The following is a 25,235-nucleotide window of genomic DNA, read 5'->3' on the forward strand; positions in this document are numbered from 1 at the left end:
ATCTTTGGAGTGTAGACGAAAACCCATTCAGGTTACGGGAAGAACAAACAAACTCCATACAAACAGAATCCGTAGTTAGGATCGAACCCAGATCTCTGGTGCTGCCATCGTGCCGCCCATTAGAGAGAAAGACGTACATGTACAGCTTCTACCGTAAAAGATTTACCAAAATGCAGTGAAATCATGTATATGAATAACTTAAAGGAGCAGAAGGAATATACCATCTGTACAAATGAACTGACAGTCTGCTACTGCTATAATGCCGCAAACCTTTGTAAAATTTGAAGCTCTTGTAAATCTGACTACAATAAAATCATATGCTAAGATCACTCAGACACGTCGTTAACAAGATAATGCCAATTAGCATTTCAAAAGAGAAAGGGGTAGGCCATTCGACCCTTCGTGCTTGTTCAGCCCATTCACCCAGCCTATCTAGCCCTTAAGCAGAACAAGTTGAAGATTTCCACTACCACCCGTGTGCGAAAATAATTTCTAGCACATCTGATTTACCCTGCTCTAAAATATTACATCCCTTCTGTCTAGCTCTCCTGGCAGAGAGAATTGTACGCACAGTATAAAGTGGCTTAGTACACCCACACACAAAGGTGTATACTTCTCCTGCAATTTATTCCACAGTGGAATCAGAAAAATCCAATCTCAACCATTTAAACACGCAGCTATAATTATTCCCATACAGCAGAAAATGACTACCGTAAAGAAACAGATATCAGATGTTTATTCTAGGCCCCCTTGTTTTGTGCCTACACACCTGCTTTTATGATAGCACAAATGAATCATCATAGGTCATAACTTTCTGTGAAAATGAGTGGAAACAACTATAAACAGTGAAAGATGCCATCTATGAAAGAAGAGATTTATTAACACCAATCACAACCGTATAAATGTGATTAAGTGGGGATGTATACTTCCTGCATTCTTAAATTAACCAGTGGGAAAGAAAAGGGTCATCATTGTCATCAGATCATATGAATGTTGTTTCGTATTCAAGAGTTCAATAAAGGCCCACCACCAATTGGGGGTCCGCGCCCCCTCTAATCTGGACAACTCCCCTGGGGGCTGGGCGAGGCGGCCGATATTGACCTCATAGAATAGAATAGAATAGAATAGCCTTTTATTGTCATCCAGACCGAAGTCTGAACGAAATTTAAGCAGTCATACATATAATATAATACAATACAATAAAAAACAACAATAAACACATATTAACATCCACCACAGTGAGTCCACCCAACATCTCCTCACTGTGATGGAGGCAAAAGTCTTAGGGCTGCAGTCTCTTCCCTCCTCTTCTCCTTCTGCGCTGAGGCGATACCCCCCGGGCGATGTTAAAACCTGTCCTCGCGGCTCAAACACCGCGGCCCGGGGTAGTCGAAGCTGCCGCTCACCAGACCTGCTGACGCAGCCGCTGGCCCGCGGCCGAACCCCCGGTCTCAGGCCACCGCCACCAGAACTGCCGTCCCAGCCCCCGGAGCATCGTTCCAGCCCCGAGCCGGATCGCCCTCACGTGAGTACTGCCACCGTCTCAGCCTCGCGCCAGGCCGCCGCTCCTCCCTCGCGCCAGGCCGCCCCGACTGGGCACCGCTCCTCCCTCAGGCTGGGCCGCCCCGACCGGGCACCGCTCCCCCCTCAGGCTGGGCCGCCCCGACCGGGCACCGCTCTTTCCTCAGGCTGGGCCGCCCCGACCGGGCACCGCTCCTCCCTCGCGCTGGCTACGCCGACGGGAGCACCGTTCCTTCCTCGGGCCGGCCGTCACAGCCCCTCACGAAAGCCCTGTTCCAGCCCCGAGCCGGGCCGTCCTCACGGGAGCGAGCTCAGTGCGAGTCCCGGCGGGCTCTGCCTCCTGAGCCTCGAGGTCGCCAGCTCCGCCATTAGGCCTCAGCGCAGACGGAGGCAGAGAAGGGGAATACGACATAAAAGTCGCATTCCCCCGCAGGGAGAGACAGCAAGCCCCGTTTCAACCCCCCCCCCCCCCCAAAACACAAACTAAAAACCAAAAACTAGACTAACCAAAACGAAAATAAACAACCAAAATGGAGAATTCCGCGCCGATTATCAGGTCGAATTAGATCCCAGTGGCCGGGGCTCTGGATCCCCAGCCTGGCCGGTGTAGGCAGATTTGTTCCCATGGACAGTTTCTGCAGCCGACTTTGCGGGCTGGTACATCGGCGCCCCCAAGGCCATGACCTCTATGGGTTTGACAAAACAGATAATCTGGAATAGCTCTGGAACCATGCGTGCCAGGTAATCTGTGGTGGACCTGTATCACTAATGATCAAAATGGCCCCTGGTAAGTATTCTGGAGTTTCCACCAAACAATGACACATATGATAGTGGGCAAGAGTTTATTTCACAACTGGAACTTGCTGTACTAGATTATATATGTACTATAACAGGTTAATGAATGCGAAAAGAAAATACTCTGGACTTTCCTTATTGACAAAATAAATAAATTAAAGAAAAGGGCAGGCAAACAAGAGTTCCAGGTTCAATGTGAACTCTTTTGGTGGAAATAACCGAGAAACTCTTGATAAAAAAAGACGAAGAACTTGAGTAACTTAGTGGGTCAGGTAGTATCTCTGGAGAACAGACTCCAGTCTGAAGATGGGGCCTGACCTAAAACGCCACCTATCCATGTTCTCCAGAGATGCCGCCTGTCCCGCTAAGTTACTCCAGCACGTTGTGTTCTTTTTTTTTGTTTTGTTTAAATTGTAACCCAGCATCCTTCCATCTCCAAGGAACAATTAATATTGCCTTTGGGTGATATGGGGGAGAGGGAAAAATTCCAGAACTTCTCCAAATTATATACCCATCAGGTTAGGTTTAGCTTCAATGTGCACAAAACGTACACATACCTCCTTCACACTCCAAATGAAAACAGGTTAATCTCTTCAGTTAAGTATCAGGTCTATTGCCACATTTGGCAAGAATAAATAAGGGACTTTCAGAACAAACCCGAGCAGTTTATAATAGAATAGCTGCACACAGTTAACTTAACAGCCAAGATTGCCAGCTTTCTACTCCAGGATGAGCCTGAAAATAAGGCCTTTGCAAGAAATGCTTCTGATGTTAAATGGATAAGAAGAGAGGAAACAAGAAAGTCAAGTTACAAGTTTGTAAGCTAGTTCTAGACTACAGGGAAATATTAATTTGAGCTCTTCTTCCTCGAGCAAGAACTATTGCAGGACGCCTTGAGAAAATTGACCAAATGTCCACAAGCACGACGTATATTGTTCTATCTATAGCTACGGCATTGGTAAAGATTTCCTGCAGAGCTCATGGCTTGTCATTTAGCACTGAAAAACAAGAGGCAATAACATAAAGGTATTCCCCAGATAGAGAGCTCAGCATTCGGTACTATTTAAATCCACCAACAACCTGTGCAGGAAGCTAAAGAGGGCTGCTTTCCAAACAAGTGTAAGATTCAAATTCAGAAATCAACATTTGCAGTACAGGTCCACCACCAAATTTCCAGCGCCCTTGGTTCCAGATCCTTTCTATCTGGATTAACCATTTTGCCGGACTAACAGAGGTCCCGGCACAGGAACAGTCCGCCTCGGCCGAGGTCCCGGCGCACGGAAGCCGGCTATGGGAATGGATCTGCCAGCTCTAGCCAGGGGATTGCAAGTGCGCTCTTGTAATTTTGTCTGGATTAAAGATGGTAACAGAGCACCAGTGGCCAGAAAATCAGTGGCAAGCTTGCATGATACAAGCTTCCATGCAACAAATATGCAAGAGATGACACAGATACATAAAATTATAAGAGGTGTAGATACGGTAGACAGCCAGATCTTTTTTCTCAGGGTGGAAATGCCCAAAACTAGAGGACATAGCTATAAAGGGCGTTTTTTTTGGGTTTTTTTTACATTGAATGGTAGAGGTCTGGAAAGCACTACCAGGGACAGTGGTGGAGGCAGATACGATAGTGGAGTTTAAGAGCCTTTTGGATAGGCACATGGAATGTAGGGAATAGAGGGATAAGGATAATATACAGGCAGATGAGATCAGTTTAATGGCATCATTTACAGCACAAACAATATGGGCCAAAAAGCCTGTTCCTGTGCGGTATTCTTATGTTTCATATCTGGCCCAAATTCTCCACATTTGCTCCCACAGCTCAGATATGTCAACTTAACCAAACCTGCCCCCATGTTGTATAAGTGTTTGGAATTGTTGGAGCTGCCTGTGACTAGGGTTAGCACTCGCATGTTTTTGTTAATCTTAATCCATTCTTTCCAAGAAAAACTGTTGTTCCAGTCAGTGGTGAACATCAGGGTTTTGAGAAAGGAAGGGCTATTTTGTCTGTGAATACGAACACCAACTGTGTAAATCTGATGGGAATCACAACCAAGCTGGTTTCTATCTTGTATATAATGCATTACACCACATGCATAGATCCAGGTCTGGTGGTACCTGCCCGAAGGCTTGTCAGTCGGCCGCACCGGTAACCCGCCCAAAGGTTCGTCAGAGGGCGTAACCAGGAGACGTCGGGCGATAAGGAGGAGGGTGAACCGAGGTGATGCTTCCAGCAACTTTAAAGTCGGCTGCAGGAGGTGCCCACGGGACACAGACAACCAGACGAGGAGAGGAACGCCAGTTCACAGGAACTGTTCCTGGACATCGAGTGGGTGGGCCAACCAGAGTTTGGACTTTCAAAAATGGCACGGGTGCAAGTGTAATATATGCAAAAAGAATTTCACTGCATATTTACTGTAGCTACATATGTGACAAATAAAACACCACTAAATCATTGATAAAAGAGAACGCGGTGTTGTTGTTGAATGCAGTTCCATCCTTTAGCAAGAAAGTGAGTGCTAGCCAACGGCAGTTCCACATATCTCCACAGTCCACCACCCTGGCACAACAAAGATATTTGACGATTGAATCAAGTTTGCTTTCGCCTTCCTTCCAGGCCATGAGCATACAAAGTCTGAGCTGGTCAGTCTCCAGCCCTCTGCGCTCTAACCGAGTTGGGTAGATAACAAAGTCAAATGTACTGAGCCACAACTGTGTAGCTGCATCCTGCAGTTCTGTTTGCTCTAAGCTACTAATTTCTACAACAAAATAGCTGACCTCAGCCAGACTAGCACTGGAGGCATTATGGACCATGGAGCAAGAAATAAATAGTTTCTATTCCATCACAATCAACCAAATCAGATCCATAACTGACATCTTACAGACATGATCACCAAGGTCATGGAAAGTTAAAATTATCCCACTGCCCAAGCATCCAAGGTACCCTTGACACCACACCCCAGAAAAGTGAACGTGGGGGATATCTGCAAATACACCCATCAGTGACATCGTTTATGTACGCAGTTTTCATTTACTTACCAGAACAGCATTAACAACCCAGTATACAGCCATGATAACAACCTCAACAGGCACTGTGAATACATGTTAATCAGTCACTTTACTATGTTACCAATGCAAAGCCTAATCAAATACAGCATATGGTCAAGTTTCAATTTCTGTTCACACTCAAATATGGCAAGAGATTGCAACAAAACAAAAATGTACATGTGATCACAGCTACCTGTTGCTATGGTTCTTGGAACTGGAGGAGCTGTGCTTCGTTTTCGCACGATCTTTATCCCGATCCTTTGATTTGTGCTCCTTGTGCTTGTGCTCTTTATGTTTGTGTTTTTCTTCACCTTTACTGGACTTATGGGAGTCTATATTGTAACAAAAAGAAAAAAATGGTGGTCATTGTTTTGGTGCATATATTCGGCATATTTCTATCCAATAGTCCTGGTAGTAATGCTATTACAACAATCTGTGTTCATACCAATATCCTTGGTTCATCTTCTGATGCTCTCAATTCTTAGCTATCACAAGGGTCCATGAACAGTTACCTTTCGTCACATTTTTATTAAGATTGTTTCTTGTTCCTAGCCCATTAGTCTGAGACGAACTATTAAACTTCAGCCAACTCATTCCAAAGTAACAATTAAAATCAAGGAACTTTTTGGTCTTGACTATCTCGAGAATTGCATTAGACCATGGACTTCCTACCATACTTGTGATGTTACACCAACAGCACAGTGCTGCAACTAGCAGGGCCGTCGTCCTGCTAGTTCCACTATTTGCATTCATATAAATCCCCTTGTTATCACCTCTTCCACAGCCAACAAATGGACCATTGGGGGCTCCATCTTTCCTTGGTCATATCGGTGCGGACTCCGATTTGTACCAAACCTTTTCGTACCTCTAGTTTCCTTCTCCCCTGACTCGCAGCCTGAAGAAGAGTCTCGGCCTGAAGCATCACCTATTCCATTTCTCCAGAGATGCTGCCTGGCCAGCTGAGATACTCCAGCATTTTGTATCCAACCAGTCGGGCTGCTGGATTCATTCCTATGTGGAGCTCCCACATTTACCCAATTAATACATAGGCTCCATCCTTGTACTCAGATTTCCTCCCACATCCTTTAGATGTACGAATTGGCTGGTTAATTGGTGTGTAGGTGAGTAGCAGAATCCGGGGGATGTTGATGTGAATAAAGGGCGAGCAAAATATAAAAGGACTAACGTCACTGGGGAATTGAACATGTTGGGTCAAAGGCTATGTTGACTCTAAATATAGTTATTCAAATCCGTATAATCCTTCAATCAACTATATTCATAAACTCACATTTGCAAAAGGAAAAAGTGACACATCCAAGATATATTCAAAATCAAAGAAAACCATTTTCAGATTTTTTAAACTCTAGACCACAGCCTCGAGTTCAATGTCCTGGTCTGGATGCAGAAAGCAAGCTAATATTAAAGACCTGAAGGCAGTTCAAAGAGTTCAACTCTGGCTAGCCCTTGGCAAGAGCCATTATATTTAGGCTTTTTAAACAGTGATTCCAAAAAATTAACCCAATGCAAAATAGTAAAAAGGATGCAGAACAAGGCCACGGGGACAGATTCAACCCAAAATTATGGCCGACGCCTGCCTGTGGTGAGCCTATCCTAACCATGTACCTGTCTAAATGTTTCTTAAACACAATTCTACCTGCCTCAACTAGCTCTTCCGGTGGCTCATTCCATACACCAATCACCCTTTGTGTGGAAAAAGCTACCCCTCAAGTTCCTACTAAATCTTTCCCCCCTCACCTTAAACCTATGTCCTCTGGTTCTTGATTCCCCTACACTGGGCAAGAGACTCTACGTGCCTACCTGATCTATTCCTCTCATGATTTTGTACACCTCTATAAGATCCCTTTGGATTATTATAGGATTACATGGATTGGATGTTTGGGTGGAGTTTTGTCTGCTGGAGATTGTGGGGGAGAGAATCAGGGAGAGTGTTTGAAGGCTAATTAAAATCAATTGTAATTTTTCAAAATGGCCACCACTGCCCCAAGCAAGTGTGATTTCTATAATTGCCATGCCTTGGGTGTCAGTCTGTGAAAACCAGAATATTGACAATGAAGAAATGTCAAAGTTAACACTGGATTCTGTAAACCTCTCCAGCTTTACTCGAAATAGCAGGTGAGAATTTTTTTTAAAGCATTAAAATTTTTAAAAAAGATACAAAGGTAAATACTTCACACCCAGATTGGCTTCATTTTTTTCTCCTGAAATCAGAGACCACCACTACATAGACTCAAATCAATCCCAGTACTGGAACAGTAAACTCAAGGTCAGATACATTTGTTACAGACTCAGTTCCATTCAAACTAAGGGGGCCGCAAATATATTTTTGATGAAGTTATAACGTGACTCTTGTTCATTGAACACCGTCCAATCCCTCAAAATGCGTTGCAAAATAAAAATAAAAACTGCATTTAAAATCTTACTGTAAAGCACAATCTGACCTCATTAAACATTGTTGAGCAGGAAAGAAACTGGTTCGTCTTCTGGCCCACATTGCTGCTTGAACTAATCAGAGAAAGGACTTGAAGAAAAGCAAAAAAACTAAGTCAGAATACAGCAGGGAAACAGGCTCTTTGTCCCAACTTGTACATGCCAACATGCCACGAAAAAGAAGGGTTTTCACTGTGTCTCGGTACATGCGATAATAATAAACAAATACCAGCCAAGATCACCATCTGAGCTAGTCCTAATCTGCCTGCATTTGGCCCATATCTCTCCAAACCTTTTCTATCCAAATGTCTTTTAAACATAGTAAAAAGAGGCTAAAGCTCTTACAGCTTCCTCTGGCAGCACATTCTATACATGGCACCTGTGTGGTCTGTGGAATAAAAATGCCTTTCAAGTGCCTTTTAAACCCCCCCCCCCCCAACTTAAATCTATGGCCTCTAGCTTTGGACGTCCCTAGCCTGGGGAAAAACTGTGACCATCCATCTTATCTAAGCCCCTCACAATTTTATATATCTCTATAACATCACCCCTCAACTTCCTACACACCAGTGAAAGGTTTCAGCCTTTGCAGCCTCTCCTTTCAACTCAAGCCTGGCAACATCCTCGTGAATCTTTTCTGCACCCGTTCCAGCTTAATGACATCCTAACAATCAAAGAACTTCTTAGATGTTAATTGTCTTCTGCAAATTGCCCCTATTGTAGAATACAAAAGTGGGATAACATAGAACTAGTGCAAGCGTGATCATTTGACACCGCAGACTCTACTGGCCCTTCAAGCCCACCTTTCACGCTGTATCTCGAAACTAAACTAAAATTAAGCTCAGTCTTCACTAGGAAACATGGTTAGAGAGAGGAAAGGTGGAGCAAGGAGTGGAATAGAAGAAATGTCAGGACAACAATCCAGCTCTTAATGTCAATAAGATGAAACAATTGATCATCAACCACAGGAAGCAAGGGGAAGAACGTAGCCCTGTGCTCAACAATGGAGCTGTTGTAAAGACGGTCGACATCTTCAAGTTCCTCAGTATCCATATTGTCAGCAACATCACCTGGTCCCGTCACATTGATGGGGTGGTAAAAAAAAGTACACCAGCATATTTAATTTCTTAGGCGCCCGAGAAGATTCGGCAGGTCCAGAGGAAATTCTACAGATGAGCTATAATAAGTATTCTGACGAGATGCCCCTCAGCCTGGTTGGCAAGTGCATTGCTCTCAACTGCCTGCATCTGCAAAGAGTCCATCACAGCGTGAAACTTTCTTCTATTCAGTCCACCTTCACGGTGCGGTTCCTCAGGAAAATCGAAATATTGTCAAGGGTGCCTGTCACCCTGGCCATTCTCAATTTCTCTCCCCTAACTGGGAGAAACTAAGCAGCTTAAAAGTTCAGATGTCCAGACTTAAGAATGTTTTTTTGGGGAACTAAGGAGTAAACTGAAAAAGGAAATCAGAAGGGCAAAAAGGGTCCAGCAGATAGCTCTGGCTATCCCAAATCCCAAACGATTTTACAAATACATAAGGGGGAAAAGGGTAACTAGAGAGAGAGAGTGGGACCTCTCAGGGATCAAAGCGGTCACCTCTGTGTGGAGCCACCGGAGATGGACAAGGTCCTCAATTAATATTTCTCCTCTGTGTTTATCGAGGAGAAAGACAGTAGAATGGAGGAACTTGGCAGTCAATGGACATCTTGAGCGCAGTCAGCATTACCGTCAAATAAACACTGATGGCACCATCTTGTATGAAGGTAGACAAATCTCCAGGGCCTGATCAGATTTGCCCGAGGACATTGCGGGAAACTAGAGAGAAATTTGCAGGAGCCCTGGATTAAATTTACGAGTCGCCCGTAAATACAGGAGAGGTGCCAGAAGACCGGAAGGTGGCAAATGTTGTGCCTCTTTTCAAGAAGGGCTGCAGGGAAAATGCTGAGAACTATAGGCCGGTAAACTTAACATCTGTAGTTGGAAAGTTACTAGAGAGTATTCTGAGGGATAGGTTATACAGGCATTTAGATGGGCAAGGACTGGCTAGGGATAGTCAGCATGGTTTTGCTGATGGTACAAAAGTGAGTGGTTTTGCATAGTGAAGATGGTTGTGAAAGATTGCAGCAGGATCTGGATCGATTGGCCACGTGGGCGGAGGAATGGTTGATGGGATTTAATGCAGAGAAGTGTGAGGTGTTGCAAATTGGGACGTCTAACAAGGGCAAGACCTACAAAGTAAATGGTAGGCCTCTGGGGAGTATTGTAGAGCAGAGGGATCTAGTAGTGCAGGTGCATGGTTCCTTGAAGGTCGAGTCGCAGGTAGATAAGGCGGTCAAAAAAGGCTTTTGGCACATTGGTCTTCATCAGTCAAGTCAAGTCAATTTTATTTCTATAGCACATTTAAAAACAACTCTTGTTGACCAAAGTGCTTTACATCAGTGTAGGTACTAACATGCTACAAACAGTGGTACATAGATCTAACAATACATACATAAATACATACATACAGTGCTCCCTCAGAGGACCTCGAGAAACGCTTGTGAATAGAAATAAGTATTAAGTCTAGACTTAAAAGAGTCGATGGAGGGGGCAGTTCTGATGAGAAGAGGGATGCTGTTCCGCAGTCTAGGTGCTGCAACCGCAAAAGCGTGGTCGCCCCTGAGCTTATACCTGGTCTGCGGGATGGTCAGTCGGCCGACCTGAAGGTAGAATGGTGTGGTAGCTGATTTTTGATGTAGGTGGGGGCAAGCCCGTTAAGGGCTTTGTATACATAAAGGAGGAGCTTGAAATTGATTCTGAACCACACTGGGAGCCAGTGGAGAGAGGCCAGAATCGGGGTAATGTCGTCCCTTTTCCGGGTGCCCGTCAGAAGTCTCGCTGCGGCGTTTTGGACCAATTGCAGGCGGGACAGGGATGATTGGCTGATGCCAGTGCAAAGGGAGTTGCAGTAATCAAGGCGGGATGAGATAAACGAGTGGATGATCTTTTCAAGGTCATAAAATTGGAGGAATGGTTTGATTTTAGCTATCGTGCGAAGCTGGAAGCCAGCTTTTACCACAGCATTGACTTGTTTGTCCTAAAAGCTGGCTTCCAACTTCAATGCGGAGTCAAATATCACACCAAGGTTTGAGTAAGGGTGTAAGGCTTCCAAGGCTGCCTGCTATCGTTTTGATGGATTCCGAGGGGCCGAGTATGATGACCTTAGACTTGCTCTTGTTTAGATGGAGGAAGTTCTGGGCCATCCAACACTTTATATCCTCGAGGCAGTGCTGAGTATTGAGTATAGAAGTTGGGAGGTCATGTTGCAGTTGTATAAGATGTAGGTGAGACCGCATTTAGAATATTGTGTTCAGTCCTGGGCATCATGTAAGAGGAAAGATATTGTCAAACTTGAAAGGGTTCAGAAAAGATTTACAAGGATGTTGCCAGGACTAGAGGGTTAGCTATAGTGAGAGGTTGAGTAGGGGTGACTCTGTTCCTTGGAGCACAGGGGGATGAGGGGTGATCTTATAGAGGTGTACAAAATCATGAGAGGAATCAATCAGGGAGGCGCATAGTCTCTTGCCTAGTGTAAGGGAATCACGAACCAGAGGACATAGGTTTAAGGTGAGGGGGGGAAAGATTTAGTAGGAACCCAAGGGGTAACTTTTCACACAAAGGGTGGTAGGTGTATGGAATGAGCTGCCGGAAGAGGTAGTTGAGGCAGGTACATTCATGTGTTTAAGAAACTTTGAGACAGGTACATGGATAGGACAGGCTCGGAGGGATATGGACCAAGTGCAGGCAGGTTGGACTAGTGTAAATGGGACATTGCTGGCCGGTGTGGGCAAGTTGGGCCAAAGGGCCTGTTTCCACACTGTATCACATTCTATGCCTCCTGAACCAATTACCTATTTCACACCCCATTCCCATAGGTACGGCTATGTACTTTTAAGTCTACTTCATTTGGTTATTTTATTATTGTGCATGAATATTCATATGCACTACTCAGTTTTTGCACTACCACTGTGCACTATTCTGCTGTTTTGTACTAATTACTGTCTGCATGTTTATAAGCTTCACCCTGTGCAAGGAACTTCATTGTACCCTGGTGTATATTACATTGAACAAATTTGTAATCAGAAAAGGAAACAAACAATTTTGCCAATGTGCAAACAGCAAAACATGACAAACATCTTCCTGAATTAAACTGCAGAGCACAGAAGTGGATCCAAGTATCAAGCATAAAAAGCACCACAATTTGCCTTGTGCAATCACCATTATTTGAAGGTCAAGGTCTCTAAATATGTTATTGTATCAGCACATTCCAGGAAAAAGATGTGGGTTCATAACTCTGCTTCCAGTTCCCTCTCGAGGAAAGTAGGAGGAACAAAGCAATGCAACGGATAATCTTCATTAACTCAACTCTTGGTCATAAAGTAGAATAAGGAACGAGTTTCTTACGCCATTAAAAAAAAGTTCTACTGCAAAGACAACTGACTCGCTTGCCCCCGCATATGTGGGCCATTTCAGGATAATTGTAAATTGTCCTTTTACATTCTGGATAAGCTTTTTCACAGATAAGTGTTTTCAATCCTTCTGGTGAAGGCAGACCCATTCTGTTTCAACCTGCTGCAAAGCGAACCATGTGGAAGTCAGAAAAGGGCACAAAGTGCTGGAGTAATGCAGCTGGTCAGGCAGCATGGAGAACGTGGATGGGCAATGGATGGGGTGGATAAATTGGCGGAGGAACTCAGCGTGACAGGATACTGAAGGGCCCCGACCTAAAACGTCACCCCCCCGACACTGCCTGACCTGCTGAGTTCCTACAAGCATTGTGTTTTGCTCGTAATTTCAGCATTTGCAGTTACTTGTATCTCCTCCACCACATTCCTTTGCTCCGGATTCCAGCATCTGCAGTCTCTTGTGTCTCCAGATACTGTGGGAGAATACTTTGGGTAAGTACGTGCAGCTGATCTCTTTATCTTTACCAAGACTGTCACCAAACATGCAGAATCATCTATTCAGATTCCAACAAAGCGCTACTAATACAGAAATACAAGGACAGAACAACTCACCATTGTCACAAGAGCATTGCCTGACCTCCATCTATAGACATGATTCAGTGCCCATCCCCCAAGACATGTTCTAACGTGACCTCTTCATTGTCCACATCAGGGAAACAGACCACCAAAACTACCAATTCAATGAGGCAAGTTAAACTGTTACATTTTGAGCCAACTGAATTAGTCAGTCTCCACTGGCTCGGGAAAAGAGCATTGATGCATTAACCACATTCTTCAAACAAACTCACCAAAAGTTATTCTTTGGCATTTTTTTTATCAATGAACCTTGATATTTGATGGACAAAAATAAAATCAGGGATGGGTCATTTACAGAGACCAACTAAGAGTGATTTGGATTGCAACCTGTCAACATAATTACGTTGCAAAAGGCTACTGGACAAAAGACCTGTTCCCATCTCACAACAGGTAGCAGTCTATCCAACAGAGGTTTACAGATTTAGAGGAAAAACAACAGATATCTACATGGCCACACGAAAACACATAGGAAATAAACAAGACATCACCTTAAAATTGAAGGCAATATCACTACTCATGCAGACTTGTCACAATGTGGGGCAAAAACTAGCCTACTACCATCCAACCTATTACAATTTCCTCGTGAAGTTCAAAATGCACTGATAATTCCAATCAGACGTTCCAAAACCCTTTGCTCAAGCACCAAAGCTAAGAGTTTGAATATTTGTATTGACATCAGGACAAATTTAGACCTTGGGTTTTATCAGTTTCAATTTATTTGGATTTTTGAACAACAAGAGGTAAAATACCCAAGCATACAAGTTACAAATGCAAGAGTGTGGATAAAAATAGAAATATTAACTTCTGCACAAAGTAAGTGGATGCAAGGGAAAGAAGGAGAATGAAAGGTCTGGCAAACTGATCGAACATCAGAAATATGTCCTTGCCGAAATAAATTCGGCCCACTGAATCCGCACGGACCAGCAACCACCCAGACACTTGCACTATCCTACACACTAGGGACCATTTACAATTCTAACGAATCCAATTAACCCACAAACCTGTACATCTTTGGAATGGGGGCGAAAACTGGAGCACCTAGAGAAAACCCATGCGGTTACAGGGAGAATGTACAAACTCTGCACAGACAGCACTCGTAGCCTAACCCAGGTCTCTGGTGCGTAAGGCAGCAGCACTACCGCTGCGCCATTGTCTCACCTCTTACACTAAATGTAACACATCGGAAGAGAAGTACTTAAATACTTCCGTAATATTCCTTTCTCTCTAAATTTAATTATATCCATGTAAAAAGGGCTACGTGACCATGTTCCACAGGCTCCCTGCTCACATCTAAATCTTTAAATAGATTTCTCATCTGTCTAGAGATGGATGCTCATCATTTGTTGTTTGCCTTTACACTGCAATGCCTATATGGGGCCGAGCAAATTACGCTTTCTGCAGGTGCAAAATCAAATCTATATCACACTTCTTTACTCCGCCCATCTGCTCCACCTTCAAATCGGAAGCATTCAATCCTCTTTATTCGTCATCTATTTCCTGTACCATCATCAGGAAAAAAATTGAACAGGCCAGAATTTACAGATTTATTCAGATGGATTACATTGTTCTCCCCGCTGTGTACACCCAACCTATAATAATGCAGAACATTAACACCGCCACAACAGGTGTTGGCACAACTATTTATACAATATTAACTTAGAGCTATGATATTGGTGTTAGGTTTTGATCACGATTTGCCATCAATCCTATTGATCAGTTCAAGTTCAAAGGACAATTTGTTAGTTGGGGCTTGTAATCTGAAGAAGGATCCCAAACCCGAAACATCGCCCCTCCATTCCCATCAAAGATGCTGCCTGATCCACTGAGTTCTTTTGTTTTGCTAATTTAAAAAAAATGGCATTAAGGGGGATGTAAGAGGAAGAAGGAGCATGAAAGGTCTGGCAAACTGATTGAACATCTAAAACATGTCTATGTGTAGAAAGGAACTACAGATGCTGGTTTAAACCGGATAGAGACACAAAATGCTGGAGTAACTCAACGGGACAGGTGGTATCTCTGGAAAGAAAGAATGAGAGACTTTTCAGGTCGAGCCCCTTGTTCGGACTATGTCTATGCTGATGTAAAAGCCCCTCAATGCAATACAATGGAAAAGAAGTTGAGTGTTTTTAAAAACGCAGGTAAATGGATTGAACCCGATTTGAGCAGAGTGACCCCCATCACGCAGCTGGTGGGCATACCAGTGAACTGAACTCGAAATGGAGTGGTTATATCCAGAACCAAGCGAATGGCCACCACAATCCCTTTTACCTGCACCCACTCATGTCTAAAATAAAATTGCCTTTAATTCAAACGCAACTCAGGGTGTGGATGATGCTCCATGATAGTCACAAACTCAACAAAAACGCTAAGAGTGGAGCCCGAGCTCAGTAAGAGTTGAAGAGTCAAGACTTTTAGTGTCGTATATGTCCCAAATAGAACAATGAAATTGTTACTTGCCCCAGCACAACAGAATATGTAAAAATAGTCGTGTAAACAATATAATAAACAAGAGATAAATACATACACACATATATATATATATATATACACACACACACATATATATATATATATATATATATATATATATATATATATATATACACATACACACACACACACATATATATATTATATACATATATAATAATGTTATATATTATATACACACACACAAAATAATCAAAACTAATGCCCTCAAGTCTATGTAGTTATTTGGAGGTTGCAGTGTTTAATTGTAGGTAAGAAGTTGAAGTAATAACAGATGTCAGAACACCATTGGGCAAACAACCACATTGCCAAGTCCAAACCAAATTCCCTAACACCATTAAAAGCTTATTTCTCAAATGGATAACGGATGGTACGCTAAGCAATCTAAAGTCTCCTCCAGATTTGATCCTTGGTTTCCGACCTGGCCCGATCTCACTTCAATAAAGCACAACAGGTCCATAACACACTCATGGAGTGACCAGTAATTTGCTGTGTTGTCCCTAATGGAAGTCAGATGCCTACAAATCACACTGTGAGGCCTGGTGGAAAGCTGTGTCAGAGGAATCTTATCACACCTTGATTTAAGAATATAAATTTAAAACATTTAAACAAATGAATTCCCTTATTAACACAATTGGTAAATTGACAGCTTGGGCTTACTCCAGCTTTGATCTTCAGTCAACAAATTCTTTATCTTTAAACTAAATACCGCTACGAAAATGTATTATCAATTGTACACCGCAGGATTACTCTCAAGAATGTAATGCAAGTCAGAAATATTCTTTTCTGCCACATTGGCGCTGATAAATGTAGCTCCCAGCTCTGAATGAACTAAACTCCTCACAGATTCAGTCCACATCTAATGCTGAAATAGCTGATCCAAGTGTGGAAAGTAGGTAGCTGAAGCCACATAGCCCATTGCCTCAGGGTTCCAGCTTCTCATTCCCTTCCATTGACATTCGCTGAAATGTACAAGTTCAAAAGAACTGGCCTAAGCTCCTCGGTGATAGTTTAATTTTACTGCAAACTCGCAAGCGGCATGGTCACAAATGATCAAAAGGACCACAGAAATGAAAACACATGACGAATGATTGGGGGAAGAGTAATCCTTGGTCCCTGGTGTTGGGAGTATAGCAGCTGTCAATTGTTTTTACACCACCTAGTCCGTTTCCCACCCACCTCTCCAAAAACATGCACATTCAGTTCCACTAACTTCAATGGATCCTGCTTGACCCAGGATAACCAGCAATTGCACACGTTTAGGATTCAAGACATATGATTAATTTATTTCCTACCTCTGTCAAAGTAATTGAGAGCAGCCTTGAAACCACATCCCACTCTGTGACCAATAAATCACTGATGTTCAAATTGGTAATAACCCCCTCAAGCAATATCAAACCTTGCTCTATAGATGAAAAGTCAAATCTAAAGCACACCTGAGGCTATAACAAGTCACTGACCAGCAATATTAACTGAGGGATGGTACCTTTCACCCAACAGATCCTATTTTTAATGTGTAGGAAGGAACTGTAGATGCTGGTGCAAAGACAGGCAGCACCTCTGGACAAAAGGAATAATTGATGTTTCGGGTAGAGAGCCTTCCTGACCCGAAACGTCACCTATTTGTTTTCTCCAGAGATGCTGCCTGACCCCGCTGAGTTACTCCAGCATTTTCTATTTACATTTTATTTTGAATGGTCTACAACCACACTACACTAGTCTCTCTCCACGATAAAAACCCTAATATATTGGGTATCGGCAATACTAAAATCGATAAATAAACTCCTATAACAAGAGTAAACGATCTTCTCCCTTCAATTTTCTTGTCAAAATACTTATAAGTCTCACGAAACCTGGTGCTATTTTACAGGATAGTTTTGGTACAGTGAAACTCAGAACCCAATTGCTATCGTGTAGTTTGAATCTAAAAACAAGGAACTCTGTACTTAATGCTAACTTAGCAATGAACGTAAACCCTGTCACACTAAAATCTTATTATGATTTTTGGTGAATATTAATTCTCAATGACACATAAACGCAGTCTGTAACAAATGTTGTAGAGCATCCATGCCTAATTCACCTGGGATTTCTTTTTAACAGATACAGCCTGGAAGATTATATTTTTGTTGAAGGAGATTTTTCATGTAACAACTTCTAATTATAAGTAAAACAATATTTTCATACAAAATCTTGTAATCTAATCAGCACTGAATATAATGCTCCAATGTTTAGTAGGAACATACAGTGTACTCCCATCTGATGTGAAGGTGGAAAAGCGTTAAAAATAATAAAGATCACAGACATATTTTTAAAAACTGGCTTATTGCCTTTGCTGCAGTTTTTTTTAGCTGTATCCACGACTTTAGTAAAGGTGGAAACACTTATTTTGCCCTTGCAAAGCAAACAAAAAAGTTTTAAAGATCTCCCAACAGCTGCACGGGACCTTATTACAAACTTTGCACGTCAGTCCGATGAAGATGTGGAGATCACTATCGCAATTTCAGATCTGTCTTTAAAAATTAAAAACATCTGAACAATAAACTCTGGGACACCTTCTGGAAGTATATGCATCTTAGTATGGTAGCAATTGTTTTTGATATAATATAACCCAATTGTTTTTGATACAATATTACCCCGGGAAATTCAAACACCCGGCTTTTATCCGTACAGGAAAACGATGCTTATAACCTTTCATCTGGGAAAACATGATCATACCAAATACTGTTCTTTTTATAAAAAATAATGCTTTCACGAATTATTAATGCAAATCAGCAAGTGCTGGAATTTTAGTTTGCTTCCCCTAGCAAAAAATAATTCAAATGCAACAAAACTATAGTTTTTCAGGCAATTTAAAGCACCGTGGTGTTGTTTTTTTTGCAATTTGAAAGAATAAGCCTGTTGTGGCTCTGCCAGGGCTTGTTTAAATGCCCTGCTACGTTTTGTAGCTCCAGTGTGGGAGCCTCGCTCTTGCAACATGCACGAAGGAACCCAGAGAGAAGGGCAAAAGAAAATGGCGCAGAGACTAAGTCCTAACGGCCGAAAAGCCGGCTTTTCCCTCGCCATCACGGCAAGACGAAGGATACCAGAGACCATCTGAGCCCCGGATCCCGGACTCGGGCTGCTGTAGAAGCGATTGAAGGAGGTTTGGGGTCCAGGAGGGGTTTGCAAGGCGGTTATTTTAGGGCTCGGTTTGAACAATAGGGCTTGCGGGCACGTCGACGGGACTTAGTCTCTGGACGCCATGTCTGATCTTCTTGTTCTCCACATTAAAAGACAGAATAAAACATCACCTGCACCCCCTCGGGCCCAAATACTCACCGTTCAACCGACAATCCGTGTTGACCTACAACGAAAACCAAAAAAAAATACAGGTTACAACTTTTTTTTAAAGCCAACAGCATCAAAAATGAGAAGGGGAAAAAAAAAATGTCCCCAAGTTTCCAAAACTGGGGGTGGAATTAATGAATTCACCTACCTGGGAGTGATGATCAAGGCTCATTTTTTTCAGATTTATTTTTATGCGCTTCCCACCCCCCAACTTGGGCCGCTGAGAGTTTTATAATAGGAGTTGTAGTCGCACCAAGGAGCTGCCTCAGATTGAGCCGGTCCAGCGCACGGCGCAGAGACTAAGTCCCAGATTCAGCACACTGCGCATGCACCGCAGATGGAGGGGGGGGGGAGCGCTCGCCGCGCAGAGACCAAGTCCCAGATTCAGCACACTGCGCATGCACCGCAGTGATGGAGGGGGGGGGAAGCGCTCGCCGCGCGGAGACCAAGTCCCAGATTCAGCACACTGCGCATGCACCGCAGATGGGGGCGAGCGCTCGCCGCGCAGAGACCAAGTCCCAGATTCAGCACACTGCGCATGCACCGCAGTGCTGGGTGAAGGGGAGCGCTCGCTGCGCCGTCCAAAGCCGCGCAGAGACCAAGTCCCAGTTTCAGCACACTGCGCATGCACCAGTGTGCAGGATGAGGAAAGTTTCACTTTCGGTCCACCCACATGTCAATCTGACAAGCTCCAATTTCAAGACATGCACTGCACTTCCTTTCTCTCTCTCTCTCTCTCTCTCTCTCTACCCTCCTCAAAACCCCTTCGCATCATCAAACTCCTTGCCCAGAAACATTTCCTAATCTTTCGCCTGAGAAGGATTTGAAAATAAATAATCCCAGTCTTTCAAGCAGCTGCAATCATATTTTGTGTGTATATATATTTAAAAACACAATCCTTTCCCTCCTTATGAAATAAAAAAATATCTAGCAGCATTATCCATTAAATAAAATGATGTCACAGTTGTTTCAGCTGATGTCAGTACCTAATCATCATAAAAGATGGTTAATTTGCTCCAGATTTTACAAGTAATTTGCATTTACCTATTACCTTTACCTAATTTCAGTAAAGCAAATTCAGGCAATAAAAATTGTAAGTGTAACAGCATATTCCAATGTAGTATTTGTCAAAATGTACATTTGAAAACCATACACAAAGAAGTTATCAAATCAAATTTAACACATTGCAATGTAGAGTCTTAGATTCACGCAGCGTCGAAACAGGCCCTTTGGCCCAACTCGTCCATTGACTAAGATGCCCATCTAAGTTAATCCCATTTGCCGGTGGGTTTGTTTGGCCCATAGCCCCTTTAAATCTTTCCTATCCATGTACCTAACTAAGTACAGACACGAATAGCTGGAGTAACTCAGCGGGTCAGACAGCATCTTTGGGGAAAAGGAATAGGTGACGTTTCGGGTTGTGACCTTTCTTCAGACTGAGAGTCAGAGGAAAGGGGAATGAGAGATATAGACAGCTTTTAGGATTAAATGAATGGAAGATATGCAGAAAGCAACAATAATCAAGAAAAGGTGGGGCCCACGTTGCTCCATTGTTGGCTGTGGGATAGGTGATAACGAGTCAATAGACAGTGGAACTTAACAGGATGACAGTAAAACTAGTACGATGACTATGGTGGGAGAGGGAGAGAGAGAGAGAGAGAGAGAGAGAGAGGGGGAGAGAGAGAGGGGGAGAGAGAGAGAGAGGGGGAGAGGGAGATAGGGATGCAAGGGTTACTTGGAGAGAGATAAATCAATATTCCAACTGCTGTTCCTCTAATTTAAATTTGGCCTCACTATGACAATGGAGGAGGCCCAGGACAGAGAGTGGGAATGGGAAGGGGTGTTAAGGTGTTTGGCAACCGGGAGATCACGTAGGCTGATGCAGGCTGAGAGAAGGTGCTCAGCAAAATGATCGCCACATCTGCTCTTGGTCTCGCCGATATATAGGAGTCCACTCCACACCTGGAACAGCGAATACAGTACAGGTAGGTTAAGACGGACTGAGCGAGGGTGTTCAGCGAAATGATTGCCAAGCCTACGCTTGGTCTCGCTGATGTACAGCCGGTTTACAGCATATAATCCTCCAACACTTTCTCCACCTCCAACAGGATCCCACTACTGGCCACATCTTCCCATCTCCACCGTTCCCTCCGCAACTCCCTGGTCAACTCATCCCAAACCACCCCCTCCCCAGGTACTTTCCACTGCAACTGCCTGTCCTTTAGCTCCCCCCTTGACTCCATCCAAGGACCCCGACAATCTTTTCAGGTGAGGCAGAGATTCACTTGCACCTCCTCCAACCTCACATACTGTATCCGCTGTTCCAGGTGTCAACTTCTGTCAGGCGACGCATTCTATCTCTGTTCCGCCCACTCCCCTGACATCAGTCTGAAGAAGGGTCTCGACCCGAAATGTCACCCATTCCTTCTCTCCAGAGATGCTGCCTGTCCTGCTGAGTTATTCCAGCATTTTGTGTCTACCTTCGATTTAAACCAGCATCTAGTTCTTTCCTACTCACTTTGAAGCGTCCTTACAGGCTCTTCTCCATTTATAATCCCACTGAATGTTTTATTGCCAGTAAATCTGGAAATATACCACTTGACTCCCTCAGCTATATCATCTATCTATCTTCTATCTATATTAGTAAAAGTCTGTTCTTGACCGGTTTTGGCCATCTGTGCTGCGATTTCCGAGAGAATGCCGCCACCTACGGCCGTCATTTTTGGCCACCTTGCTCAGAGCCCCCCTCCGCCGCATGTGTGCCGAGGATTTTTCCCGTCGATTAAAAATGACAGAGATATTAATATTTTTACAAAATTCCCCATTCTCTCTGCTGCCCCCGCTGGCGGCAGGGTGGAGGGACTATAAAACCAGGAAGTGGTGTGTCACACAGTCTCTTCAACATGGAGGAAGGCAGAGGGTCACGTTTCTCTGACCTGTGAATAACACTGAACACATGTTTACTCAAATGTAAGTGCCCTTAGTGGTTCTAAAATCCTTGCAGAATGTGTCTATTGGTTCTAAAGCTTGCAAAAAGTGCCTCTATTGGTTCTAAAGCTTGCAAAAAAATGACTATTGGTTCTAAAGCTTGCAAAATAAATGTCTATTGGTTCTAAAATGCTTGCCAAAAAATGTCTATTGGTTCTAAAATGCTTGCCAAAAAATGTCTATTGGTTCTAAAGCTTGCAAAAAAATGTCTATTGGTTCTAAAATGCTTGCCAAAAAATGTCTATTGGTTCTAAAATGCTTGCCAAAAAATGTCTATTGGTTCTAAAGCTTGCAAAAAAATGACCCCCCCCCCCCCTTCCTCTTGGTTGGCTTGGCTTGGGTGTGTCTTGAAATTGAAAGGCACTACTTACTGCAAATGGGGGGTGTGGGTGCATTGGCTTGAAGTTGAAAGGTACTACTTACTGCAAATGGTGGCATGAAGTTGAAAGACACTACTTACTGCAAATGGTGGCTTGGGTGCTTTGGCATGAAGTTGAAAGGCACTACTTACTGCAAATGGTGGCAGGAGCTTTAGTTTGAAGTTGAAAGGCACTATTACTGCAAATGGTGGCTTGATTGCTTTGGCTTGAAGTTGAAAGGCACTACTTACTGCAAATGGTGGCTTGGGTGTGGCTTGGTTGAAAGACACCACTTACTGCAAATGGTGGCTTGGGAGCTTTGAAGTTGAAAGGCACTACTTACTGCAAATGATGGCTTGTGTGGCTTGGGTGCAATGGCTTGAAGTTGAAAGACACCACTTACTGCAAATGGTGGCATGAAGTTGAAAGGCACTACTTACTGCAAATGGTGGCTTGGGAGCTTTGATTTGAAGTTGAAAGGCACTAACTGCAAATGGAGGCTTGGGAGCTTTGGCCTGAAGTTGAAAGGCACTACTTACTGCAAATGATGGATTGAGTGCTTTGGCTTTAAGTTGAAAGGCACTACTTACTGCAAATTGTAGCTTGGGTGCTTTGGCTTGAAGTTGAAAGGCACTACTTACTGCAAATGGTGGCTTGAGTGCTTTGGCTTGAAGTTGAAAGGCACTATTTACTGCTAATGGTAGCATGAAGGTGAAAGGCACTATTACTGCAAATGGTGGCTTTGGCTTGAAGTTGAAAGGCACTACTTACTGCAAATGGTGGCTTAGGTGTGGCTTGAAGTTGAAAGACACCACTTACTGCAAATGATGGCTTGGATGTGGCTTGGGTGCAATGGCTTGAAGTTGAAAGACACCACTTGCTGCAAATGGTAGCATGAAGTTGAAAGGCACTACTTACTGCAAATGGTGGCTTGGGAGCTTTGACTTGAAGTTGAAAGGCACTACTTACTGCAAATGATGGCTTGGGTGTGGCTTGGGTGTGGTTTGAAGTTGAAAGGCACTACTTACTGCAAATGGTGGCTTGGATGCAATGGCTTGAAGTTAAAAGGCATTACTTACTGCAAATGGTGGCGTGGGTGCATTGGCTTGAAGTTGAAAGGCACCACTTACTGCAAATTGTAGCATGACGTTGTAAGGCACTACTTACTGCAAATGGTGGCTTGGGTGCTTTGGCTTGAAGTTAAAAGGCACTACTGTAATCCACTTCCTGTTTGCACTGTATATTGATTTTAGATAAAACGCTACCACTTACGGCTGTGATTTTTGGCCATCTTACTCAGTCCCCATCCGCTGAGCAGATGCAGAGAATTCTTCCCATCAATGAAAAATAAAAGTGTTATTAGTTTTTTTTTAAAATGTTGAGAATCTCTCTCCTGTCAATCACTCCATGAAAGCCACACCTTTTCCGGTGGGGGAGGGGTTATAAAACCCGGAAATGTGGGTGTGGCTCAGTCTCTGCAAGATGGAGGAGGGAGAGGTCACGACTCGCTGTCTTTAGTGGCTTTGCACCCTACTTCAAATGGTATGAAACTGCACTTGAATTTGGTGGCTTTGCACCCTGCTAGAAGTGGTAAGAAACTGCACTTGAATTTGGTGGCCTTATACCCTGCTTGAAATAGAATTTCAAGGATTAGCCGTGAGTCAACTACCAGCCCACCAGCCGTGAGTGAGTGAGTTGCCAGCACAACAGGCTTGATTGACTGAGACGCCAGCCCAAGAATCCATTTGGCGCACAATTTGCATACAACCCATCTGGAAACCGGTCCCTTCAGCCCACAACACCCATACTAGTGCTCCAGAAAGCCCCCCCCCCCCCAACTGGCCACCAATATTAGAATTGGTGGAGAGGTGGAATATTGCGTTGGATGACCAGCCCTCTTGTGTGATGCTGGAACTGATGCCTATGATACTACACCAAGAACTGATGCCTATGATACTACACCAGTCACAACCTGCCAACCCAAGAAAGACTCATTTATTTACACTTCGACCTGATACCAACTTTCAATCCATATCAGTATATTGACCCCACATTATGTGCTTTAAAGAACATGAATTACTGGAGTAACTCAGTGGGTCAAGCAGTATCTCTGGAAAATATGGATAGGTGATGTTTTGAGTCGGGACTCTTCCTCAAACCTGTACGTCTTTGGAATGTGGGAGGAAACTGATCCTGACGACGGATGCTGTCTGTACAGAGTTTGTACGTTCTCCCTGTGACTGCGTGGGTTTTCTCTGGGTGCTCCAGTTTCCTCCCATATTCTAAAGATGTACAGGTTTGTAGGTTAGTTGCCTTCTGTAAATTGTCTCCAGTCTGTAGGATAGAGCTAGTGTACGGGGTGATCGCTGGTCGACGTGGACTCGGTGGGCCAATGGGCCTGTTGCCATGCAGTATCGCTAAGTTAAAGAGAAGTAAAGACTCTACTAATCCAGAGGTCTGATCTGAATTCAAGGGTTCAAAAATTTTCATTAAATTAAATAAACTTATACCTAAATTAAATTTACCATAAGTTATTGTGACTATGGAACTACTGAACTACTTCCCAAACGTACCATCCTTGCCTAGTCTGCGGTATGGAAGGGGAGGGGAAGGGATGAACTAGTTAGTTGGCTTCTGCAAATTTGTCCCGAGTGTGTAGGATGGAGATCGTGTGCAGGGTGATCGCTGGTTCGGCGAGGTTTCGGTGGGATGAAGGGCCTGTTTACACGCTTTATCTCCAAAACTAAAACTAATAAGCCATCTTCTGTCTGCATTGTCCAGTGGAATGCTGGGAGGTTGGCATGCCCTGAATGCAGCATAGTGTACCCGTCCCATGAGATAATGAGCACCAAGATTGAGCACCTGAGCCGCAGGTGCATGGTTCTCCTCGACAACAATAACTGAATGGACATCCTCTCCTCGGTGGAACGAGGCCCAGGGTCAACCTACCATGAACTACCTGACTGATAGATGCTGCCTCACCCCCGCTGAGTTTCTCCAGCATTTTTGTCTACCTTCGATTTTTCCAGCATCTGCTGTTCTTTCTTAAACAACTCAAGAGACCCTCATCATTTCTTTCAAGTAGGCTCAGTCAACTAGTCTTTACTACTGCTGGTAGCATCCTGTTGGGCCACAATGTGAAGACCATGAATTAAACCAAACACTACTCTCAGCACCAAAGCACA

The 25,235-nt window shown here is 43.7% G+C and overlaps 1 protein-coding gene across 1 annotated transcript in view; it reads right to left on the reverse strand.

Annotated features, from left to right (window-relative positions):
* Positions 1–19,609, reverse strand: part of top1 (DNA topoisomerase I) — a 77,539-nt gene extending 57,930 nt beyond the window's left edge. The window contains exons 1-3 of the mRNA XM_033041872.1: positions 18,852–19,609; positions 18,695–18,719; positions 5,555–5,693 (exon numbers count right to left, since the gene is read on the reverse strand). Coding sequence (XP_032897763.1) covers positions 5,555–5,693; positions 18,695–18,719; positions 18,852–18,875 — 188 coding nt within the window. The 5' untranslated portion in view covers positions 18,876–19,609. The remainder of the gene's footprint in view (positions 1–5,554; positions 5,694–18,694; positions 18,720–18,851) is intronic.
* Positions 19,610–25,235: the final 5,626 nt, after the last annotated feature.

Source organism: Amblyraja radiata, chromosome 23, assembly GCF_010909765.2.
Source record: "Amblyraja radiata isolate CabotCenter1 chromosome 23, sAmbRad1.1.pri, whole genome shotgun sequence".
Taxonomy (NCBI): Eukaryota; Metazoa; Chordata; class Chondrichthyes; order Rajiformes; family Rajidae; genus Amblyraja; species Amblyraja radiata.